This window comes from Scomber scombrus, chromosome 1, assembly GCF_963691925.1.
Source record: "Scomber scombrus chromosome 1, fScoSco1.1, whole genome shotgun sequence".
Lineage (NCBI taxonomy): Eukaryota > Metazoa > Chordata > Actinopteri > Scombriformes > Scombridae > Scomber > Scomber scombrus.
The window spans coordinates 30033591-30058068 of record NC_084970.1 but is presented as its reverse complement, the minus strand read 5'-3'; the positions used below and the strand labels follow the sequence as shown (position 1 = coordinate 30058068).

Here is a 24478-nt window from a genome sequence, read left to right as displayed (position 1 = left end):
AACTGCAATATACAATATATATTTAAACAAAGAATGATCCAGGTATTATTGAAAAAAGAGGATTGTTTATGCATAATTCATTATGAACGAGTAACTGAATCCTTGATCTGCATAGCAAACATTAATCAAACTAAAAAGCAAACTACTGGGATTCAGAGGGCTGCGCGAAGGCCAACAAGCTGTCACACGGGGGTAAATATGCATAATTTTGAAAAATCTTTCAACAGTTTGTGCAGAACCTGTTTTTATGGGAAAATACTGGAAAGACATTTTAAAAGGTTACGTCTTTCATTTTTAAAATGGAAAACAGCTGCAGCTTGACCACAGCTTGGCCTTTCCACTGCTGAATGAACAAATTAAATGAAGTTGTCAACAACTGCAGTAAGAGATTTGTGTTTAAAGATGAAAGGCTGTTTGTTTACCGAGGCTGCACCTGTGACTATGATGGCATCATATTTAAGATCTGGCCTCTGCAAGTGGAAAATTAGGATTCACTCTATGAACCACAATAAAGAAGGAGATGTGGTGGCAAATAGCAACCATGACTAAGACAACAAAATGTGCAAAACATGGTCTCTCACTATATTATACCACTGTATTTGTGGGTTTTATCATAATTATGATGAGTAGGTACAAATATTGATTATTTTCTTGATTAATCGATTTGTCATTTGTCAATAAAATGCTATAACTTCTTAAAGATCATGGTGACTTTTTCAAAATGTCAATTTGTCCAATCAGTTGTCCAAAATCCAAAGATTTACTGTCATGTATGACAAAGAAAAGCTTAATTTACATGTAAAAAGGTGCAACCAGCAAATTCTGTTGAAGGGCTAATCAATTAATTGACCAATTGTTCCAGCTCTAATGATGACCATAACCATAAGGTTATTTTGGCAGCTGATTTGATCTGCTTTTTTCCACAAAAGTGAATACTAAAATTTGTAGATCTACAGTTTCATGACACCTGAATACCTCGATCTGCAGATGAAGATCATGTGCTGTGATCGAAAGTCTCACAACAGCTACCGATAGGACCTCGTCATGAGATGATTTTCTGAACTGCTGTTTGTGTTGTTGTGTGAACCTCAAATTGTATGATGTTTAATATGTTATAATGTTTGAAATCTGGTTTTAAAATGAAAACTGACATCATCCAATAAGATATTATTGAAAGACATTCATGAAACACTTTGTAAACCTTGAATGTTTCTACAGGCAACATGCGGCACATTTGTATGATTTTTGAAAAGCCCTAGTTACCATTTTATTGCAATGACACAACATCTGATGCTGCACTGAAAGCGTCATTATTGTTCATCATCTTCGCTCATTTTGATGCGTGATGACGGCTTTGGCACTGCTGCATGGCAACACCCCATGTGTTAAGTGGTCCTAAAATCTTCTACTTCTTAATGCTGACAATGTGTCAACGTCAGAGCTTATTTTTAATCTTGTTACTCCTGGCTTCACATTCTGTTGTGACATCTTTTTTTTTTTAATCCTTCATCATGTTGACGCCTCCAAACAATGTCCCCCATCTCTGGAGCTCTTCTTGTTAACACACCATTATCATCTTTTGCAGGGTTTTTTTTTTGCTTTGCTGAAGAACAGCTGTTGTATAGGTTTTGTATTTTCCATTTTCTTTTACTTATAACCAAAACTGAGTAAGTTTGATTCATCTGTAGAACTAGCACACATTGTGTTTCTCTGTTTTATAGCTACAAGATTGACAGTAAACAGTGACCCCCAGGAAAACATGAGGACTGATGAGAGGGATTTTTGTACTCTTCTGATAGAGAGGACCAGGAGACTTGAGGCCCTGAGAGATGGAGCTACATGTCTCCCATCTGCTGCTGCTTCGGTCTGAACAGCCAGAGCACCGTGTTGGTGTGTGGTGTCCAACCTGTGGCAGCAGCCGATGGCTCCTCCAGTTATCGGTGAGCTGCCATAGCTGTTTGTGGCAATATGGTCCATTGTTCTAATAATTGTGTATTTGTGTGTACTCTTTATGAGACTCAAACCACTGAATCTTAAACCAGCCTACATTATCCTGACTCACATCAAAACGTGGCTGCTGTCCTGACATAGCTTGTGTATCCATAGACAGACAGATAGATAGATATATAGATGGATAGATAGATAGATAGATAGATAGATAGATAGATAGATAGATAGATAGATAGATAGATAGATAGATAGATAGATAGATAGATAGATAGATAGATAGATAGATAGATAGATAGATAGATAGATAGATAGATAGATAGATAGATAGATCCACATGTAATGTCTAAAAGTAAATAAGGATACTAGAAATCTGTTATAAAAACACATGACCTAATAAAGTGCAAGTTAAAAAATTAAAACCATTGTACTGGTTAAAGTGCTGGTTCAAAAAGTGCAATATTAATGGACTTTTGTTTATAAATGAGACATTAACTTAGTGACACTTTAAAATTGTCAATTTGTCATTTTGGAAGCTGATTGCTGGCAGTAAAATTAAATTAGGAATTTTGTGGAGGGAAGGTCGGGTTCATCCGGCTGTGAGAATTCGTTGACCTCTGCTTTGATTTATATTGTCTGTTGGTTTTTCCTGTTAAAGTTTAAAAAATGTTCAAATTGAAACAGCAAGAATTTGGATATGAAACATTAAAAAACTACTGAATGTTAACATTATGTTATAACTGTGAGCTTTGTTGATGCTATCTAATTAACATCACACTTAAAATACTGTTGAGTTGGTAAAAATGTTTAAAATTGACTATTACAGTTGATGCAACTCAATTTTTATTTCAATTCTCTAAAGATTTACTCAGTATTATCATGTATGATGTTATTCACAAGTTGACTTTCAAAAGTTGGGTGAACTCATTTTCCTCACATTTTCACTTTATTCGGCTTACTTGATACACTTTAGTAAAAGGTCTGTAAAAGCCTCACGTACATGCATAAGCCTTTGTAACAGGTAAAAGTCATCTTAAAGTGGTAGGTTAGACATTTACGTATGATAAATTGTTTTTACTTTAGATACAGGGGACGCAAAAAAACACTTGTAAATGACTCATAAATGATTCAGTCATACATTTACACATCATGTATAACTGATGAAGATGCTAGAAATAGTTGGGGATAGTATAGAGCTGACACACATCGAGTCCCCAGCCTCTTCATCTGCGGAAGGAGCTACATTTATACAGGCAGGTAACAACGTTCATAAGTTCATATTATCCCACAGACTCACAAACACTGTAACTAGTATTCTATGAAGCACCTGGTCAATACTGGAAACACCAGGAAGTGTTTCATAATATATGAACAAATCATGAATGAGTCATCTATTAATGATTAACTCATGCATTTTTCACAATTAACTAATCATTTATAGATGACTTACAACATATTTTCGATATGTTAACACTGCATTAATTATTCATTTACAAAGGTATATTCATGTTTTGTTCATAATTAGCTCATTATTAACTAATGTTTTATAAATTACTTACTACTGATTGTTAGTATGTGTATTACTCATATTTAAATAAGAAGCAGGAAATAACATTTTCATTGAATATTTGATTTATATTTGGAACTATCAGTGGAGAAAAAGAACTGGACCCAAAATCAACCCTACAGGGATACCACAGTGGATAATGAAGTCTGAGAGAGTTCTTTTGGATAAATCCAGTAAAAGACTGATCCAGGCAGACCTACCCAGTGGTCCAGCATAAGATTAGTGTGGCCTACTGTGTGTAAGGCTGATATAAGCTGTTATTAACTTAGACAATGGCAAAAATTGATGTGTCAGCTGTCAAGAGGAGATCATTAGTCAGGAGGGCTTATTCTGTCCGATGGAGCTGTATAGTATTGTCAAATCAGACTAGAACTTTTTCAAAGACGTTGATCTGAAGCAGGAAAGACAGCGGTTCAGAAAAGATATTCTGCTTTTTCTAGGACTTTGGGAAGAAAGGGAATTTTGAGGATGTGTCTGAGAGACTGAAATATCTCTCTTTTTTTAAGGAGTGGGTGGACTACTGTGATTGAAAGATAGAGGCCAGTCACCAGTCGTCTTGCTCCAGCTTCAGCTAATGACTGAGAGAATGCTATGACTAACAATATTAATGACAAGTTTATAGTGAGTGTGTTGAGAGAGCAGATGGGTGCTTTCATGTGGGAAACAATTTGCTTCAGAGTCCAGAAATGATAGTAAAATAATTCAGAGCAGCACAGTTTGCATGGGTGACGAACAGGTCACAAGTAGGTGGAGTAATTTTAACTCTGAATGATTTTGTAATTAATACCAGCTGTCCCTACATATTATCTCAATACACTCAATTACCTCTCCAGTAACTACTTCCAGTCTTGCAAAATCATGTTACATGTGCAGATTAATCTATTTGCATACTGTTATAGTAATCACTAGAAGCAGCCAGCATTACATATTCATTGAGGCAACCCTGCAAAAATGATGTAGCCTCTATTTTCTGTGTTGACTGATGCAATCTGCTGCACACCCTGTTCAGGCTCTTCACCAGCAGTAACTGTCATGTTCACAGTCATAAAACCCAACCCCTTTTAGCAGATTATGCACGTTTTACACATGACACTGATGATTTTAACCTGTAAAAGCCAACTTTTTTTATTCGTAGATGGTTTGGCTACAGGGAAAAACAACCAACAAAGAAAAAAACAAACAAACCAAAAAAACTACTGTTGGTTTTAACCTGTTCTGGACCTACAAATAGTCTCAAAAATGTGCAGAAACTTTAAGAGATGCACAACATATCTAATACCTCTACATCAATTTAGTTTTTTCAAGTTGTTAAATATTGTAAAACATTGGACCTGTCTGTCTTTGTGCTGTATGATTAATTTACTACACCCTTTTATCACAATCCAAAAGGAAAATATCAATTTTCAGTACTGTATAGCTGCAAAAACTTTAAAAATATGATGATGTGATTATACATCAGAGGAACATTAGCGCTACTAGGAAAGCCCTTCTAGACAGAAGTGATTAATTGTATAATTATGAAAATTAATCTCTCCTGTCCTGTTATTTGCCTGCTGGGATCTAGGGCTGCACAGTTACAGTGTAAGTAAAAAAAAAGAAGCCCAACATTTTTGGACTGTAAGGATTTTGAGTGAATTGGAAGATTACTTGAGTCTTCTTCTTCTAGGTATGTAAAGGATAGAAGATATGTGATTATTGATTATGGCACCAGAATGATTTGGCCTCAAGTAAAGCCTTTTGACATTATACATTTGCATTTAAATGAAATGTGACCGACACTATAATGCCCTCAACCCAGTGGTATCATCTCTTCTTCATTTTTCTTTGCTTGAAACTGTACCTGGAATGTACTTTTTCCTTGACACCTCAGGCAGTCCCTTTGTTCACCAGTGAGGATAACTGACTTAAAGGCAGAGTCAGTCATTCTGGAGAAGTGGGGAAGCAGCTTCTCACCCTACACATTTCACTTAACCTGCATTCAGTCTCTCTATCATGGATGTATAATAAGAGCTGGATACCTGACCAAAAATGGCAACCATTCAATCCTATAACAATTGTTCGGCTGGAGCATACACCAAAAAGAGTTTCTAGCTCCGGGTTTGCTTCTGCATTATGCGGCCCACTGAATATGTGCAGAAGTGTTTCTCCTGCTGGCCCCACCTGCGAGTTCATGCTCGACCCATAGACTTTATATAGTGATAACAACATATTTGTGTGGGGGCCCATATATAGTATCGGATCTGAGCAGCGCCATCTTGAAAATTTCAGGTGCATGCCGGGAAAAATAAAAACATGGATTCTACTTATATGGGCATCAGGAGGGGCATGAGGCGCCATCCTGAACCTGTGAACCAATCAACCTGTCAATCACGACGTAGTCACCCCCTAATGCATACAAATATAAAATCAGGGAGGCCAACATTTCACAAATGAACATCATACTGCATTGAAGAAAGCTTTAAACTAGCGATTGAGTCCATAAACACATTTTGAAAACGTTTACTGAGGTTAGAAATCAAGTGAGAAGTTGGTGAATTCTCCATTGACTTGTATAGAGACGGAAGTCCTTTTGACACCAAAACGGTCGCCCCACCTGGTGGCCTTTTGATATAATGCAGTTTTAAGTTACTTCCGCGTTGGCATCATTTCAGAGGACCGGAACTCCCCGCCTGATCCAGACAAACTGCCTCCAACAGGCTGACTGACAGCAGAAATTTGTTAAACCAAAATAGTTTGCATGTCGACTCCACAGGAAGAAATCAACAGTGTTTGTATTTATTGATTCATTGACATAGTTTATCATTTTAAAACATATAAAGACAGATATTTGTGTGATTTAAACAGCTGCCTGCTCAGATTACACTTCACTAAACTCAACAGAAACAGTGTTATTTTTCAAAAAAGGTGGTTGGTCTCTGTGAGACTATCTCGGATTCAGTGTGGATTGATACATTTAATAAAATGGAAGTGTATCTGTCCCATGAGATAACACTTTCTTTGTGAATTGGCTACAGTCTAACTCCCTCCAATTTACCAGCTCTCCCCCACCATTCCACTGCCGCTGGACACAGTTGACTGTAACGTCCTCACACAGAAAGCTGCCCTGATAACTTCCCACTGTCCTGTGCACCAGCATGAACGGACTGTCATCTCAAAAACTAAAGGCCACTGCTCCGAAGGTCCGTTGGGACATACTAATAGGACATTTTTTGAAATATTGAGGTTTTGGAATAATGAGCCATTGGACCGCTTAGCTAACTACCTACAGCTGCTAAAATCCACCACAGCCTTTTTTACGTAACCCGTTACCACACAAAATAATGTGTTTAGTCAGTGCTAACTCAATGATATGCTAAGTCATGGTTACTAGTATGTAATAAGCTAGTTAGATGGACATGCTAACATTTACAGCTTAGAGCATATAAACACATGGTTTAATCAATCTTTAAACTTTTGCTTACATGTTTGTGGTTTTGGATCCATTCATCCTCTAGACTCTTTAAATGCTAATTATGATTTAATAGTTATGGTTGCTAAGCTAAAATAACTGAACAGGTAAAGGGATTTAGTGAAGTTTACAATTCAGTATGCAATAGTGTAAAAACGAAGAAGAAGAGCAACAATAACAACACCAGCAGTAGCAATTTGAGAAGTACACTGCTTACCGCTGTCCACCATGTTCCTGGGTTGTCCAGACCACAGTTGTCGCTGTACTCCAGGCAGCAGGAGTCCGGCACACGGGTTGCATTGTAAACTTCAAACCAGTCTGTGTGGTTGGTAACTCCACAGCAGCGAAACTGCAGCAGAGACAGACAATGAATCAAGACAGTCTGGGCTTTTATTATCATCACACTGAAATCCTGATGCATGATATCAAATAAACATCCTCTGCTGTTGGCCAACTAAAATTATTTACCTGCCAAAAAGAAGATTTACCGGCCAAAGCAATTTATATGTGATGATAGTTAAAAACACTTCATCTTGCTGATATTGAGCTGCAGCCCTATTTTTACAGTCCACATCTCATTTGTTTCACAGCCCTAAAATCATTTTCCAACTCGCCTGCTTCTTTCTATCTAAACCTTCCCCCCTGTGATTGGTATAGATTTTTGATAAAGGATCATGGCGTACACCACAGTTCAATTCATCAGTGTACTGCATGAAAAGATAAAGTGTCCCTGATGTTTTGTTCATTCAGTGGACTTTAATTCCAGACAGAGGTAATGCTGCCTGCTCCCCACGCCACTTCGTGCACAGAATCAGAGATTGCGTGTTAATTTAAAACTCGCTCACCCCCCTAAACAATGGATCAAGTTGGCAATTTATCATCAAGTACAGCAGAATTCAAATTACAAGAAAGTATTTGAAGCTCATTTTGAAAGTTTGAGAACAAAGCACAGACTAAAGCGTACGTAAAGTCGGGATATTCAAATGTGATCACCTCAGAAAGTTAACGGCCAGTGCGACATGCACCCTTGACAGATTTATTATGTACCGGCATTTGGCGTCAAGTGGATGTTCAAGTCATATCCTGTGTGTTTTTATTACATCTCCTTTTGTATGTAGATGCTCAACTATTCCATAAGCTGCCATTAATAATATTCAGGGTGAACTTTGCTCCAGGGACAGCCGCTTTATTATCTATTCAGTGACTCAGCATGTATGAAGAACGGGAGAACAGTGACAAAATGAGAGCTGCCTTTTAATGGTCACATCTCAGCCAGGCGCAGACTTTATGGAGCCCCATACATACACACACAGCACCACTGATCTGACAAGGAGAAAAGTGCACATTCACGCTCACACACATAAATTATCAAACTGAAGCTCATTCAGGCAGATTCCCCTCATGCTATCATCCTGTATGCAGAAAAAAAAACTGCACATTACCACCCACACATACAGACACATTTGCATATATTATCTGCATATCAATACATTTCGCTGTCATCATTTATGCCTTCCACCGTGCTCACACACACTCACGCAATATACCTTCCAGACAATAGATACAGGCATGCACACACACACAGACAAGACCCAGACCTTTAGCATGTACTGCACATTTGCTAATGGAACAAAACTACAAGCCATAACACTGGATCTCTGATGCGAAAAAGGTCCAAAGAGGCCTGAAGTCTCCTATCTATCATTTGATGTCTCCCAAAGGCGTTCACCAGCAGCAGGATCCGTCCTCTGCAGCCCCTAAATCCAAATCTCTGATTCACACATTGTGTTTTCTTTGCAGTGGAATTTTTATTATTTTTTTATATAAAAATATAAATAATACAAAGACGAAGGCACATCAAAGTGAGAGCTGGAAACAAAGATTACCTCAGAGAGTCTATGATGTTGGCATTAATCTCTCTGAGCATTTTTTTTAAAACTAGGGAAGCTTTGAGTGTTTGTTACAGTTGGTAGAGACATTTTAAGCATTTTTTCATCAGAATGTCAGAATTTTTTTTATCAGCCTGCTTGTAAATGTCTAGATTCCATTAACTACAAAAAGGATTTCAGCTTTTTATTCTCATTTTTACACAAAATGAGAACTGTTAAATCAAGTGGCTCTTCAACATTTAACTGCTCAACCTTTTTTATTTTTAACCCTTACATACTGTTTGGGTCAAATTTGAGCTAAAATTATATTCTTCACGTCTGAAAGTGGCCAAGTGGTGATGGGGAGTCTTGAAACAGTGAAACTACAGATTGGCATGTCTGTGTATTTTTGTCATTGGGACAGTAGGGACAGAACTGCTGGGGGAACTTGACACTGTCACAAGAACTTCCTGTTATCCAACAATATCGCTACATTTGCCAGGGTATCTTGAAACAGTGAAATACTAAAACTGTGCATAGGAATTATCACATACGGTTTACACACAGCAGGAACATTGAGTCACGAAGTGCTTTATCACTGTCACAGCATCTGCACCTACAAATCTATAGAAAGTAACAAATCAAACCCATCAGTTCCAAGAGACAGCCAATATACTAGTTGCCCAGCACTGCCTACGCTATAGTGGAGGGCTTTCATAGGACTATAAAAAGTACCTGTGCCCCTATTTTCACTGATTTGGTAGAGTGATTTTGTGGATCTGTTAATCCAAGATGAAAAAGGAGAGAGTGAGTTGAAGAGAAAGTATTACAAGAGGAGAAAAAACATGAAGGAGATGGAGGAGAGGCTCTTGTGACTCCTCTCATGCAGAGGTGACACCGCCCTCCCCACACACCAGCCGCAGCAGCAGCAGCAGCAGCAGCAGCAGCAGCAGAGTAGTCTGATTCTTGCCCTGATCAATCTGCAGTCACTCAGACAGTCGCCGCAAGGGAACAAAAAAAGAAGGAGATGCATATTCTTCAAAAACAAGGGCTGTAAAAGTAATGTGTTTCACTGTTTTGTTTGATATTTGCAAAGCGGTTTGTTGTTTTGTTTTATGACTAATACACTCAATGCATAGTTGATTATGCACCATTGACAGACAAGGAGGGCATATGGGTTACAGGCTGTGTTGATTCATGGTTTTAATGGCTGTACTGAAACCTACCATTCAAAAATGTTGATGCATCCTTCACTCTCAATGCAATTCATAGAAATCATTATGACTGTTAGTTTCGCCTGTTTTAGATAACATGAGATCATAATATAGGGTAATGATTTTGAATGTATTTCTCTATAAATGTATAGTGTCAACCCTAAAGAAAAAAACAACACTTTCTCTGTTCCCTAAAACATTAATTAATTACTGATATGATATGGGAAACAAAACACATTTGTGGCTAAAATTTGTTGTAGGGACTAATTATAAAGGGGTCAAAAATTACCCACTCCATATTATGAAGGCTCAAAATATGAACAGTACGTAAGGATTAATGTGATCACAGCAGTAGAAATGGTGAAACCTTGCCAATAGTAAAAGTAAACATTGTCACAATGAACAATGGAACCAAAATTAAGAATAATATAATATAATAAGAATTAGTATTGAATGGGCTGGGACGTTCAGAACAGCATGTTTAAGTGTTTTTTAGAGCATCGGGGCCTTGACAGACTGTGACTGAACAAAACGTACAGTGTCTTTTTAACTTCTGAGCTCTGTTTTAGATCACCCCAACCACCACCATCTGCACCCTTCAGTGATCTCATAACTTACATCAGTCTGTACTATCATCCAGGCGTTGGTCAAACCCACGTTGCCCTCTGTTCCGAAAAGCTGAAGGCCCTTCTTTAAATCCCTCTGGGCATAGTGATCGATCTGTGAAAACAAGACAGAAAAAATGGTTGTAAAGGAGAGAAAAAAAGTAATGTTTTAATAAAATTTCATTACTGCTTGTGTGACCTTTAAAACTATTGTGCTAACGATGAACAATTCAACAAAAAGAATCAAAATGAATGCAGCAGGACCAAGGATATCATGTTTTTTTTATTCCATGGATTCTTCTTCTTTGTCAAAATATGATGCTTACATTAGCTAACATGCACCTTGACTAGAATCACACATCTGCAAAGATTTTTTTCCTATGCTAGCAGCAACTAATGTAGCCTTGAGCCACTAATTTCAATAAGAGATGAGGAGTGGGCTACAAAAGTCTGGTGACTTCATTTCTGTCTCACACCACATCCCCCAGATTTGTTTTCCACTTTCCAACTGGTAGTGTTCAGCTCCAGCTGACATTGCTTTAAATGATATCACTTGCGGCAAGTTATCAGATTTCACACAACTCACAAAAGGCTTTATAAAACTTTTCACATATGCAGTAGTACTCTCCAAGACCTGGAAATGTGTAAAATCTCAGGAATTCCCCATTAAACTGGATTTACACTTCTGCATTATGGATGTATGCCGTAGTATACATGTGGAGGCTTGAAAGCGATGCCATGTCTAATGCCTTGTGGGGATCTCACGAATTGTAATTGGTCAGGTTTGGCTTCTTGTGTGTTCTCCTACAAGTTTTTGATAGTGATGGAGAATGTTGAAAATGAAAACAATATAACGCAAGGTGGATAAAAGCTCCAATGTCAATTACAACATCTCAGCTAGATGACCAAATGAAATAGTCTAATAATCAGTAATAGAATAATAGAACAGCATGGTGACAAATAGTTGCAATACAACTGCTATTAGAGGTAAAACAAACAAAAATTGTTGCCTTTCTTAGACTAATTTGCATGTTAAGTGCCAGATAATCTCAAACCAGGAATGTACTCGTTCCCATGATCACCTGATGTATACTGGACTGCTGGTTTACTGTACATGGTTACACAGTGCATGTGGTCTCATAATAGACTCCTGTACTACATTGTTACCCTGTTACCCTGTTACCCTCTGACATACATCAATGGTTTCCAGCTGGTGGTCAAGATCCCATCAAGGGGTTAAAACTAAATGGTCACAAGAGAGTAAACAAATTACAATTAAGAAGAAAAATAATTTCTATTATGCAAAATTGGGGTTATTTTTCTCTGACTTTTCTCAAAACTTCAGAAAAATATCAGAATACTTTTTTTTGTGAAAATCTATTTTTTGACTCTAAAAATGTTAATAATACAATCTGAAAAGTCATTAACTGGTTGAATTTCTCACAGCTCACTGATAACCTGTGATGAGGGGTCATAAGTAGGCATTTCTTGCCTGTAAAGGATCATAACCCAACATGTGTTGGGTGATATATAGCAGATATGCTTGCATGCTGGACCATAGACTGAAACAAATTGGTTTACACAGCTGGCTGATAGAACAACTATATATAAACCTCTAGTTAACATAATAAATCTCCAGGACACTTTTATAGATAGAGGGAGGTGGATGTTGACTGCCTGCAGTTTCTCAAGCTTAGACTAACACAACTTTAATGGCCTGAGAGAGACCGCAGTGTGCACTGATACTCATACACAGCTCATATTTCATATTTCCACAAGTGTTCTCAAATGGTATTAAGACTAATAAACTGTGGTCAACAGTGGAAACAAGTCAGCTTTACTGAACTTATTTCTGCTAAGATTGGATTTACTTTGACTCAAATATCACACGACAGGAAAAGCAGGTTATCCAGCTTCTGTTCAGTAAACAAGCTGCATGCAGATCTATGTGGGTTTAGTTTACAATCTCTGCTTCTGTCAACCTAAACAAACAAGATAAACACATTAACAAAATCAGCTTTTCCAGTAAGCTTTCAATCAAAGAAAACAAATGGTTGCATAGATAAACATTCATAGTTACTGAATTTAAAATACAATAATTTCAAACAATATCATCACAGTGCTAAGCCAGAGCTGTGTACGAACAGCAAACAGAAACTCCAGACACACACAAGCTGCTGATCCTTGTTTTTACATTCAGATGGGCAATCCTATCAGACATCAATCTGATCTCCATGGACCTTGCTCTCTCCTACAATGCAGCCTTTCAGTCTGTGATGTGCTGCAGACACCAAGCACCTTGTAAGATCTGTATCTCTTTACTCTTTCTTCAAACACAAAATAACCGAAAAGACCTTTTGCCAAAAAGCATCTGAATGCTAAATGTGTGGTAAATGCATATATACTGTATATTGTGCTGTTCCTTAACATTATATTGAATGTAAAATGGGGTTGAATGGGGTAACTTGTTACTCTGACAAAGCTCTCTGTAATCTGACAATGCCATGAGACAAGTATCATTTCAGGCAGACAATACATCACTCAGAAATCAACACAAACCTTCTCTACAGGGAGTTCAGTGTGTATCTAAAACTGACACCCACATCTGGCTCTGCAAATTTGACACCCCACCTAACTGAAACAAACCAGTATTGCCAAATTTGAGATCCAAACCCAACCCATTATATTCTTGCTTTATTTTCTCCATTACAGATGATGGGCTTTATCTCTCTTTTCACTCTGAGCATTGCATATCTATTTGCAGCACGAGACACACAGATTCAGATGATTGGCAAAGTAACCAAACGCAAACCAACCCAAGCTTAACCAATATTTTTATTCTATTGTCTTTGAGAGTCTTTGTCTCTCATTTTCAATCTGAAAAAATGTGTGAATATTCTGGAAATTTCAAATTTCTCCTACTTTCTGAATAAAGTTGTAAAATATGGGACATGCAGCTGCAGATTCTACTTAATTAAACAATCAGTAGCTTTAATTAGTTGGTAAAAATCATTTTTAAAGCTGACTCATAACACTGTTGAAATATTCACTGATTAGTAAATTAGTGAATCAGTCTTAAATCAGTGTTTAAACCCTTGAATTTTTTCTGTGTAATCAAAGTAACATATTTAAGAGGAGACGTTATTTTTCCAGTAATCTGTCATGAAGGAGATGACATGAAGAAAATATCCATTTTAGGAACTATGATATTTGCACAGAAGGGTGATTTCATCATGAAAAACGCAAGTTGCCAAATGCAAATAGATAATTGCATATTTAAGGATGTATTAAACATTTATTAAAGGTCACAAACATGCCTGCAGGCCTGAATTTCTGTGAGAAGCAGTTTTGTGAAACTATTGGTTATTAAAATTAGCCACGAGCCATGTGTTCAGCTGACTCACTGCAACTGCATTCAACACTCTCATTTGCAGAAGTGCTATTTTCTGATATTGCAGAACAGATATCAATATGCCAGACCGTTGCACAAAAAGAGGCTCATAAAGTAGTCGGCTGAAAGAGAGAAGACAAAAGATATATTGAGGAAATCAAGAAAAAAGCTGAATTAACAAGAACAGGTTATGACACACACACACACACTCATCTACACCTGACATCTCTCTGTCTCTTTGTCTTGACTGAAAATGGTCTGTTTGTTTTTGGTTTTGCTCTCATAAATGTGTTTTAGCAGTGTAACATGTTTAATGCAACAAACCATAGTGACAAATGTGTAACGATGTTGGGATAAAGTGCCCTACTGTTTATGAGATACTGGGGGAGGACATGTATGGGTGCCTTTGTATATATTTTATTTACAAGGAAATATTGAATTTTTTCTTTTCTTTCATAAATTCTCTGTATCCCCTTTGTAAGCTTTCTTCAAACCTCTTGTGTTTATACCATGGAGTGGAACAGGATAAAACAATGAAATGAAGCATGTCTAGAGAAGAGAAGCTTTTAAGCATAGGTGCTTTTGTGTATTTGTGTCATATTTTCTTTGTCGTATTGGGTTATGTTCTATGTCCTAGATCTCAAATGGGGTATGCCTCGACTCTGAAGCAGCTACGTTTCCTTTAACAAGCAAGATAAAAAGGACAAATGGTACCAAGTAAGATTATAGAAACTCTACCTTATAAATTTACCATTTTTACCTTGAATATCAATGGACTAAAAAGAAGGTGATAAAAACAAAAATTGTATGCCATTTAGAAAAAATGTCCTCAGGCGTTGTCTTTCTTCAAGAGCTTGATTTCCAAATGGGTGAAATATAATATCTAAAGAGACGGTGGGTGGGAGGCATTCAAGTCTACCTTCACATCCAGTAGCAGAGGAGTTGGAAGACTTTGAATGCACTCATTAATATTTATGCCCCACAATCCTAAATAAAAACCAGAAAACACTTGATGTGACTCCAACAGGGATAATTATATTAGGTGGAGATTTGAATAATATATTTAGCACACCTGACAGTCCATGTAAAAATAGGAAAGTACAGCTACCGGCATGACTATTAGAATTTCTTTCAACAAATGAATTACAGGATATATTCATCTGCCAAAAACACATGTAGCTGAATGGACCACATTTCCATATCAGGTATAGGGCTAGGCAATGTCATATTAATAAAAATATATGATGAAGTCATATCAGGTCATGCTGCAGTTATGTGTGTAATGACACTTTCAATAAATTAACTCCAATAAATGAATTGAAAATATCTACCAACATAGAAATTCTTAAATACATAAACAATAAAACTGAGATATTTATGAATATACATCTATTGATTGACCTGTGGATAATTATATTTGATACATTTAAGAGGGATAATAATTTTCAGTTAAAAAGAAGTAAGAATTAAAGACACAGACAGAGTAGAAAAATCAATTAATTGTCTTTGAAATATTCATCATCAATAATTCATCTGAGTATCGAGCAATACGTTTAATTAATAGTGACTATAAAATGATTACAAATGTCCTAAATAATTGAATAGCCAAGATACTCCAAAATATAATGAACTATAATCAAACTGGCTTTATAAAAAATTTAGGGTTTAAAGCAACATTAGAACATGTACAGTACCAGTCAAAAGTTTGGACACACTTTCTCATTGATGTGAATGGGAAAGTGTGTCCAAACCACTAGATGGCATGGGATGTAGAGAACGCTTTGGATCATTTAGAAACAACTGAATTAATAGAAATGTTTGAATTTCATGAGGAAATAACTACCATGGTAAAGACAGTTTATATCTCACCAACAACACAGCTTTATGTTAATGGACCTTAATCTGAGATATTTAGATGAGGCACTATAAAATTAATCATTAGCTCCGTTTTTATTTGCATTGGCAATCAAACCTTTGGCTCAGAAAATCAGACAGACAGAAGAAGTGAGTGGCATAAATGAAGATAAAGAAAAAATATAAACTGGGATTACTTGCTGATGATTTGATGTTATATTTAGCTAATATTCAAACATCTCTTCCAAAGGCAATGGAAATCATAGAGGATTTCCCCAAAATATCAGGTTATAAGATGAACACTGAACAACTGAACTGGTGCCAATTAATAAAACATATTGTAGTATTCCATCAGAGTTTAAGAATTTTTAATGGAAAAAATGATCTAACTTCATTATAAAAAGCACATTAAAATCCTGGATCAAAATTGAAAACAAATATATAAGGAAAGCAATTTAGTATGCAATGTGAAGCTTAACTTGGGCACTTGGAGTACAAGTGGAATTAAACATTTTTCAGTCATAACTATGCATTAAAGACTTCAATCATTTACAGAACTTCCGAATAAATTTACATCAACAAATCAAATTTTTTTTGGAAATTTGCAATTGACACCATGATTTGGTGCTAGGACCTTTTGAGGACATTCTGTTTAAAGAGGGAAAAAGACATGATTAATGGGTAGAATATATGACATGCTGCTGGAGGACCAATCTAAACTGTTTCATATTTTCATTAATAATAATAAAACTGCCAGCACAGTTTTGTGGGGACTTGGGGACTCTATATGAAATCCCAGGCTGCTGTTTTCTTGCAGCACATTTTCCCCAAAGATACAAATCTTCTCATAAAACTAAGTAAAAAACACAGAAACATTCTGGCAGATTGAAGTGGACAGTATACTTGACTCACAGCTGCTCTTTTTCCCAACAGTTTCAGCTGTCTTTTTTGATTTAAGATGTTGCCATTTTGTAAACATAGTAATAACAAGAGACTGTGTGAAAATACCACTAGAAGGGGTTTATTCTTCCATTGCTATATAAGCTAATCTAATGTTTACAACCTTACAGCTGCCTTCACAACAAGCTGACAACCTCACAGCCTTGAAATCCAGCACATCCAGTAGACATGGAGCAACAATATGTAATGTTTCTGTACAGAAATCTGATATTCACTCTCATTTTCACTCTGGGTAGATCTCCACCAACTTCTGACATGATTATCTAGGCCTTCAGTTGTTAGCTGTTCAGCTTTCTTCACCATGTAGTTGTTAACTTTGCTGTTTGTTGCTGGATAGATTGCAGTTAGTTCATTCAGGCTTGTTTGCTGTGACTGGAATCAGTGTTGATGAGGCTGAAGCTCAGTAAAGCTGCTGAGTTGGTGATAATTACTTGTGGATTTGTTACTAGTATTGCCTGTGATTGCTTTCACTCTGCACAGTAATTTGATTTAATAATATAAACTACTTATGAATGAAACTTTAAACCTGCATTAGCACATTTTTGGCCTCTTCTTGCGACAGAAATAAATTGTGAATGGAACATAGCGTATCATAACCTTTTAATGATATGGTGAACTATTAGCAAACAGTTGCTTATTTACACATCCAGCTGTTACAGGGGAACATTATTGCTCGTTGTCATGGTGTCCACCTGTGGAATATAAGTCCAATATTCATTATCTTATAGCTCTTTGGTCTCTACCAGCTCCTGAGGGAAATATCTGACTCTTTAGCTGCTAAATCTTCCACTATATTCACCAGCTAGTCGCTAACTGTGTCTGTTTTCCATTTGGTGTTGAGCAGGTAGTATAGAGCTTTTATCTGATAAAAACTGCCTTCTGTAGCCAAAAACAATGCTATGAGAGCAGTGAGAGTGAACCAGAACAACAAAGTTGCTGCCAGACAGCTAAACAATGAGCTGAAACTAGTCATACATTTCTGTAAAGCCGAGAGGAGCTGCAGAGTCGCTGTTATTTTTTTGTAGGTTCATCACTACTAGTGACGCCTCTGACATTACACACTGAATTTGTTATTATAAAAAATATCAATAATAGCTGCTTTAAGTATGCACACTATTTTGCCGAAATATATTCATTGCATATATTGTGGACACTTACACATTTATGACAGATACACACAAAAATTTGATAACACAGAGGGATCTGTAAACATAAAAAAATCATCATTTGGATGCCTCAAAGAAACATAGTTAAAAGAGAATCCTGAATGAAAAGACAAATAGCACAGAAAGTAATTTCTTGCAACAATAAAGAACTGTTGATCTGATTTCTAAAAAAAATAGTGGTATAAGCCACTGTATGACATCATAACTCTGGCACAATGCAACATGCAAGTTATCTCAAAACTGATGTAAGAATCAAGCACAAGGAGCCCTTTATATCTCATTTGACTGGACTGGAGAAAGCCTTCAGTCTTCTGAAGTTGTGCTAATAAAAAAAATATATATTTCATTCAAAACTAAGCAGGTCGTTAGTAAAGACTGACTGAAAGTGCGGCAAGCAGACTGTGCATACGCCACAGCTGTACTTTTAGCTTAGTATTGATGTTGTCCTCGGGACTTCAGTCGCCCTTTAACTACACCAGGCGAGTCAAAGATGGGCCATCAATTATTTATATGGCAGGGATACAAGGAGAGATAAGAGATGAGATGTATATGGAGAGGAGAGGAGAGGAGAGGAGAGGAGAGGAGAGGAGAGGAGAGGAGAGGACAGGAGAGGAGATGTGTATTTGAAAAAAGAGATATGAGGTGGAGGTAGGGGAAGAGAGTGGCTGCAGGAAAAAAGTAAACAGCGTAGAAGAGGATGAGGTTGACGAAGGGCAGAACATGTAATAGCATACCTCTATACACTGTGAGAAGATGGAGTGCTTATATGGTCACTGGACTCCATACAAAGATAACACTGACAGCATTGCAAGCAAAGAAAGGAAGCTTCCCATTATATTTGAAAGAAACACAAGAAATGGTTTTCAGAGGACAGAAAATAATGAGAGGAAAAATGCCTCAATTTGCCTCCTTCCTCCAAAAAGTGGATATCCATCACCTGTGTCATAAATGTAGGAGAAAGACCAAATCTGGTACAGTAAAGTAGATAAAGGCATTAAAAAAATCTGTGATCATATTCTCTGTGGATTATTTCACGATGCTACACCAAACTGCATAAAAACATGCCCTACTTCATGTCCTGTGATGACGTTACTGTTTCTACCAAAAAGGAGGATTTTAACATTATTGTTTCATAGCGTAAAATGCTGCCTTGGCATTTGGAATTCATCACCACAACGCCGGGGGCTTTGTCCCAGTGGATAACCCCAAATCAAGGTTGTATAAAATGTTTGATTTAAAAAGTCATGTTTCCGTCAGTTCAAATATGTGTGATTCGGTCGTCTCTGTGTTTTCTAAAAGTACCCAAATGTCCCACCGGGATTCTGCCTTTCTCACCTACTGGGTGCCCACGCTTATTGGCAAGGACTGGTTTCCTGCAAATGCTTTCATTTTGTCCTTCCTCCAAGGGAGCTGGAGCCCAGATTACATTCCCCCGGACTCTGACCAATTTGGACCAAAGTCAAGGTTTTTCAAGGGCATTTATTTTGACTGCAGACAGACTATATTAGTCTGACTTGCTGCACTTTAGTTCCCCTGGCTTGGTATATGAGCTTTAATCTTTGGAAGCATTGCAGTACATTTAGAAAACGAGTTATAGGGGAATGCCACTTTTCTGAAGGATCCACATATGTTATTCCTGTGCCTCAAGACAGATCGGTCAATCCTTCGACTGCTCTTCAGTAAAGATATAAACTCAAGAAACCTTTAAATTTGTAAAGTGGGATGTGAAATCTGGTAGTGCTCCTTAGATAATGAGTGGGATACCAGAGTTGCACATTTAAGGCTTCAGTCACTGACTTGTAATTCTGTCCTGGGGCACAGCAATAACATACGTAAATTATTAATATGAGTGGTATTCCCCTTTAAGTGACTAATCTCAGTCCTTAGCTGGGGTAAATCAAATACAACCCAACCTCTTTTCCCTCCCCTGCTTCTAATCAGTTCCTGATTAACACTTGGCAAACCATGTGAGTAGACAATCAATGCCGCTAACAGGGGGAAAGTAGTGAACTAGCAGAATTGAGGCTGTAAGAGATACTCCAAACAGCCTTAATTAAGGTAGTACTGAATGATCTTGGACAAGATGTTGGACTAAAGCACAAGGTCAAGACTCATTATCTCTGAGATTCAAAGGAAAATGTTCATTGTGATTGGACTTGTTTATTTAAACCCCAAATCCATCACAGATATTGGTGTGTTTGTGGCCTGTTCACCATGTTGATGCTACAAAGACGTTCTGCACTGTTTAGCATTAAAGTATATTTTATATTTAATCACCTTTTATCTACACGTATTTTGTCATTGTAGTGTCTGACATGTGTAATACATTATTATCTAAATACAAAATATGTGTATAAGTGTCGATATTTGGAGTCTGTCACATCGTTACTCCCTGCATGGAAGCAATGTAGACTCCCACAGGTGGATGCTGGGGAGGAGGTAGGTTTGTGAAATGTTATACGAGTAGCAGTGATAGTAACTGACAGCATAGCTTTCAGGTGAGCGGTGGGCAGCAGGCAAAAAAGAGTGAGCAGAGCACTGACGGTTTAAGTACACTGCCATGACTAAAAGCACATTTGCAGATATGTCAAGTTGCAGGCTTTGATTAAGTTAGAAAATACTGTGAAAATAAAATATGAACATTCATGAAAAAAGCATCAATTTTAGGATGTAATATTGTACAACTTAAATTAGTAGAAGCATCTCTCTTTGGCTCGTCGTCTGGCTTGACTGGGTTGCAATCGTCGAATGGCAAAGTCCTGACATAAACACAAAAAATGCGTTCCCTCAACTGAAATAATTAGTTGACGAGCAGCAAACTAACTATGTGCTAATGTGAAATTGCGAACAGAGATCTTCTCTAGTTTATACACAATTAGTGGCTTTCTGCTCACAGTGACGGGTTTCCTTTATCAACACAATTCAAATTTTTTGAATTATTTTGTGTGACTTTTGGAATCGAATGGGAGAGGAAAAAGCCTGACAAATTTGCCAAAACTAATTTACATCGGGCACAAAAGGATTTAGAAATGTCTTTAATCATGGCACATGCTTTATTCAAAGCAGCACATTTAAACTGTAACTCTCATTGTGATTTCCCAGCAGAAGTCAAACTGTCAGCCTGTCAGCTCTTTGTCCATCGTCCAACAGGGCCAGTGAACCAGTGAAGCCTTGACAGCAGAGTGTGTGCTCACCTCAGGCTAATATTTCATTTCGTGAGTGGGTTTTCAACCTTTGGAAGGAGCTCTTTTTTATTCAGAATGTAACCCTTTAACCTCTCAAATTGTGCTGTTTTATTCATTCACGGACAAGGTAAAGGCAACAAAGGTGCAATATGTGAATCTCTTTAGCCAAGTAACCTCTGCACAATTTGTTTTTTATTCAAAATCTTTTCCAAACCGTAACCCCAAAAGCCATTTGTACAGAAATTGCACAAAGCAAGAACATAAAGCTGCGCTCATTTTTCATGTCTTAAAGAAGACTGAATAATCTGAAGCAGGAGGAACATGACACCTGGCAGTTCACCACTAACTGGGCAAAGGCTTTTTCTTTTCACAAGATTTCTTTTTTTTGTGTTCCCACTGAGAAGTGAAATTGAAACCAGAGAACATTTGATATGTGTTCAGTTTCTTCCTGTATCTGGCTGATGTTTTTTTCATGTTTAGTCAAATGTAACTGTAGAAGTGTTTATATTTTCTAGTTTTCTTCCTGTTGCAGGGCGTCACTCTCTTGTGTCCCATCATAATATGTCTATCTGAGCCTGATTGAGATTTAAATTACTCATAATTACTGTTATTCCTCAACATTGTTATCTGCGCCTGTCAAACTGCACATTCCCATGTCACATATACTCCAAGACTCTGCAAACAAATATCTTGTCTGTTTACCGATCATCTCAATTTGTTTCTCATATTAACATTGCCTTGATGTGGGTGTATTTTAGTAATGTGATTAGCCAGGGTTGTTTATCTAATTTCATTTTTACAGTCTACATGAAATGAAAATTTCTCAGCCTTGAAATATATTCAGAAAGGGGAGCTGCATTTCGATATCCAGACATGGAAAAATTGGAACTATGGCTTTTGAAATGGAATTTGAGTGTGTCTCACGTGAACACATATCTGCAGTTTTTAGAAACATGATACTTATAGTTTGCTTTACCACATGAGGGGTTGTGGATAATTTTTTCCCATTTTCTTCTCAAATCATTTCCCATTGTTAGTCTAAAACAGTCTAAAAACAGTGGGATAGGACCAAGAATAGGAGACGGTGAGTGAGACCGACACATCACTGAGTGCCTGGCGCTGCATACTCACTCAGTAGTGAGAAAGGCAAGGCAGTCACTTGAGGGAACTCTGGGTGTCCTCTCAAATACTGAACAATTCCTACTCCTGCACCATTGAGAGTGTCCTGACAAGGAGCATCAATTCCTGGTACAGAAACAGCACCAAACAGGACTGCAAGGCCCTGCAAAGAGTTGTTCGATCTGCTAAACATACAATAGGCGGTGCTTTACCATGCCTAAAGGATATTTACACCAGGCACTGAGAAGATAAGACGAGAAAGAAAAAGACTAGGAGAAACATTAAGGACCCCGACCACCCAGATAACAGCCTTTTTTCCCTGCTGCGGTCGGGAAAAAGACCAGTTCCATCACAAACTGAAGGGTTTCACTGTGATTGTACCTTATATGATTACATGTGACAAATACACTTGTTTTTTGATTGACAGCAGTTTATTCTCAAGAGGAATAATTCATTTCAACAAAATTTGTAGGGTCTACATGGAAGAAACTCGATTTTTAGTTGCAGTAACTTTCAAAAGTATAAAACAAGGTGATTCTCGAGGTGATTCTGTTTCTTTGTCAAGATAAGCATGAATGACCACTTAATTATCCATGAACACATTACTTTCACCCCCCTTGTTTAGCATTAAGAAGCAGTATATAAATACCTCACTTAAATGCAAAATTACAGCACATATATTATAGTTGTAAACAGATATAAGGACATTTTTATATGTTTTAATGTATTTGTCACCAGTTTAAGTTCCTCCTATGAAGCATCTGAAACTGACATATACGTTAATTAATGATTTACAACACAATATGACACACCGGTAGGCAAATAGCAGCATGTGGGCCAAATCCTACTGCAGACAGTAACATAAACAAAAGGCTTATGTACAAGGCTCATTATAAATCCCAATGAATATTTAATTTCATAACAATTAATACTGCTCCCACATGACAAGAGCAAAGCACAGCTACTGTTGCTTGTTCTGTGTCCAAGCTGATTGAAAAGCACATGGGGCTGAAATGAAGTCTAATAAACCAGATGAATGAAACAAATAAATAATATTATCCACTTAATTTGACAAGTACCATGTGAATTGAAAACGCAATTTCAATTTCTCAGCTTTAACTTATTAAACCATTGGTGCCTCACAAACACAAATAGGTATTCCAAAAAATAACTTTGTCTGATTCGTTTTTTTTTTCTAAGGCAACAACAACAACAACAACAACAACAACAACAACAACAACAACAACAACAACAACAACAACAACAAAAGTATTTTCACTCAACCATGAATGAGCCAGACCACTTTTTTCATGTGTGGATAACCTATGAATTGCATCTCCTGTATCATAATGAAATATATAAAATACATTCTGGGGTATAAGTCATTTATAGGCAATTTCTTGCCAAATGAATATTTGCACTTTCTTATAGGGAAAATGGCATCTGCCCTAAGATATGACCCAGAGTTTTTTTCTAAATTAACTTAAAGTTAAGTATATAAATATATATATGTATATATATATATAAATAAGTTAAAGTAAATGAAACAAACAAAACATATTGAAAATATATAGGGCTGTGTTTCCACTGCATCTGAACAAAGCTGAAAAAACAGGCCTATGGTTGAACTCAAAACACCTTTTCCCACAGCAGACATTTGAGAAGTCAAAGTAGGAAAAGTGCAGGTGCAATTGATTACATTCATTATGGCTGATTCCTATTTGGTTTTTCCAAATTCATATACCTGGTACAGTGTATAATAGTTCAACAGTATGGCTCCCCTGCGCAGTTGAATGGAACTGAACCATCGTTAAAGGACGGGTTCACAATTGTTCAAGTCTGTCTTAAAACAACAGCCAGATTCCCAAATGAACATAGAAACAGGTTTTTTTTTGCCACAATCATACCCCCTCTTCATACAGGCTATAGGAAGATCCCCTTAAGTGATGTAAGTCTTCCTTCTATGCAAAAAATGATTTAAAAGTTTGTCTGAAGTTAATATATAGCTTCAGTCATTCAAATGAGTCAAATTAAGTTGTTATCTGTCAGTATTACAGTCATTTTAGTGCCAAAGTTCCTCTTTTTGTTACTATACTTCCACCACAGCTCAACAAAGGAAACACTGTCTGAGGGAATTTGATGCTAAAAAGACTT

The 24478-nt window shown here is 37.0% G+C and overlaps 1 protein-coding gene across 1 annotated transcript in view; it reads right to left on the bottom strand.

Moving 5' to 3' along the window:
* Window positions 1–24478, bottom strand: part of tspan4a (tetraspanin 4a) — a 116053-nt gene that overhangs the window by 7869 nt on the left and 83706 nt on the right. Inside the window, exons 4-5 of the mRNA XM_062416787.1 lie at window positions 10663–10764; window positions 7180–7311 (exon numbers count right to left, since the gene is read on the bottom strand). Coding sequence (XP_062272771.1) covers window positions 7180–7311; window positions 10663–10764 — 234 coding nt within the window. The remainder of the gene's footprint in view (window positions 1–7179; window positions 7312–10662; window positions 10765–24478) is intronic.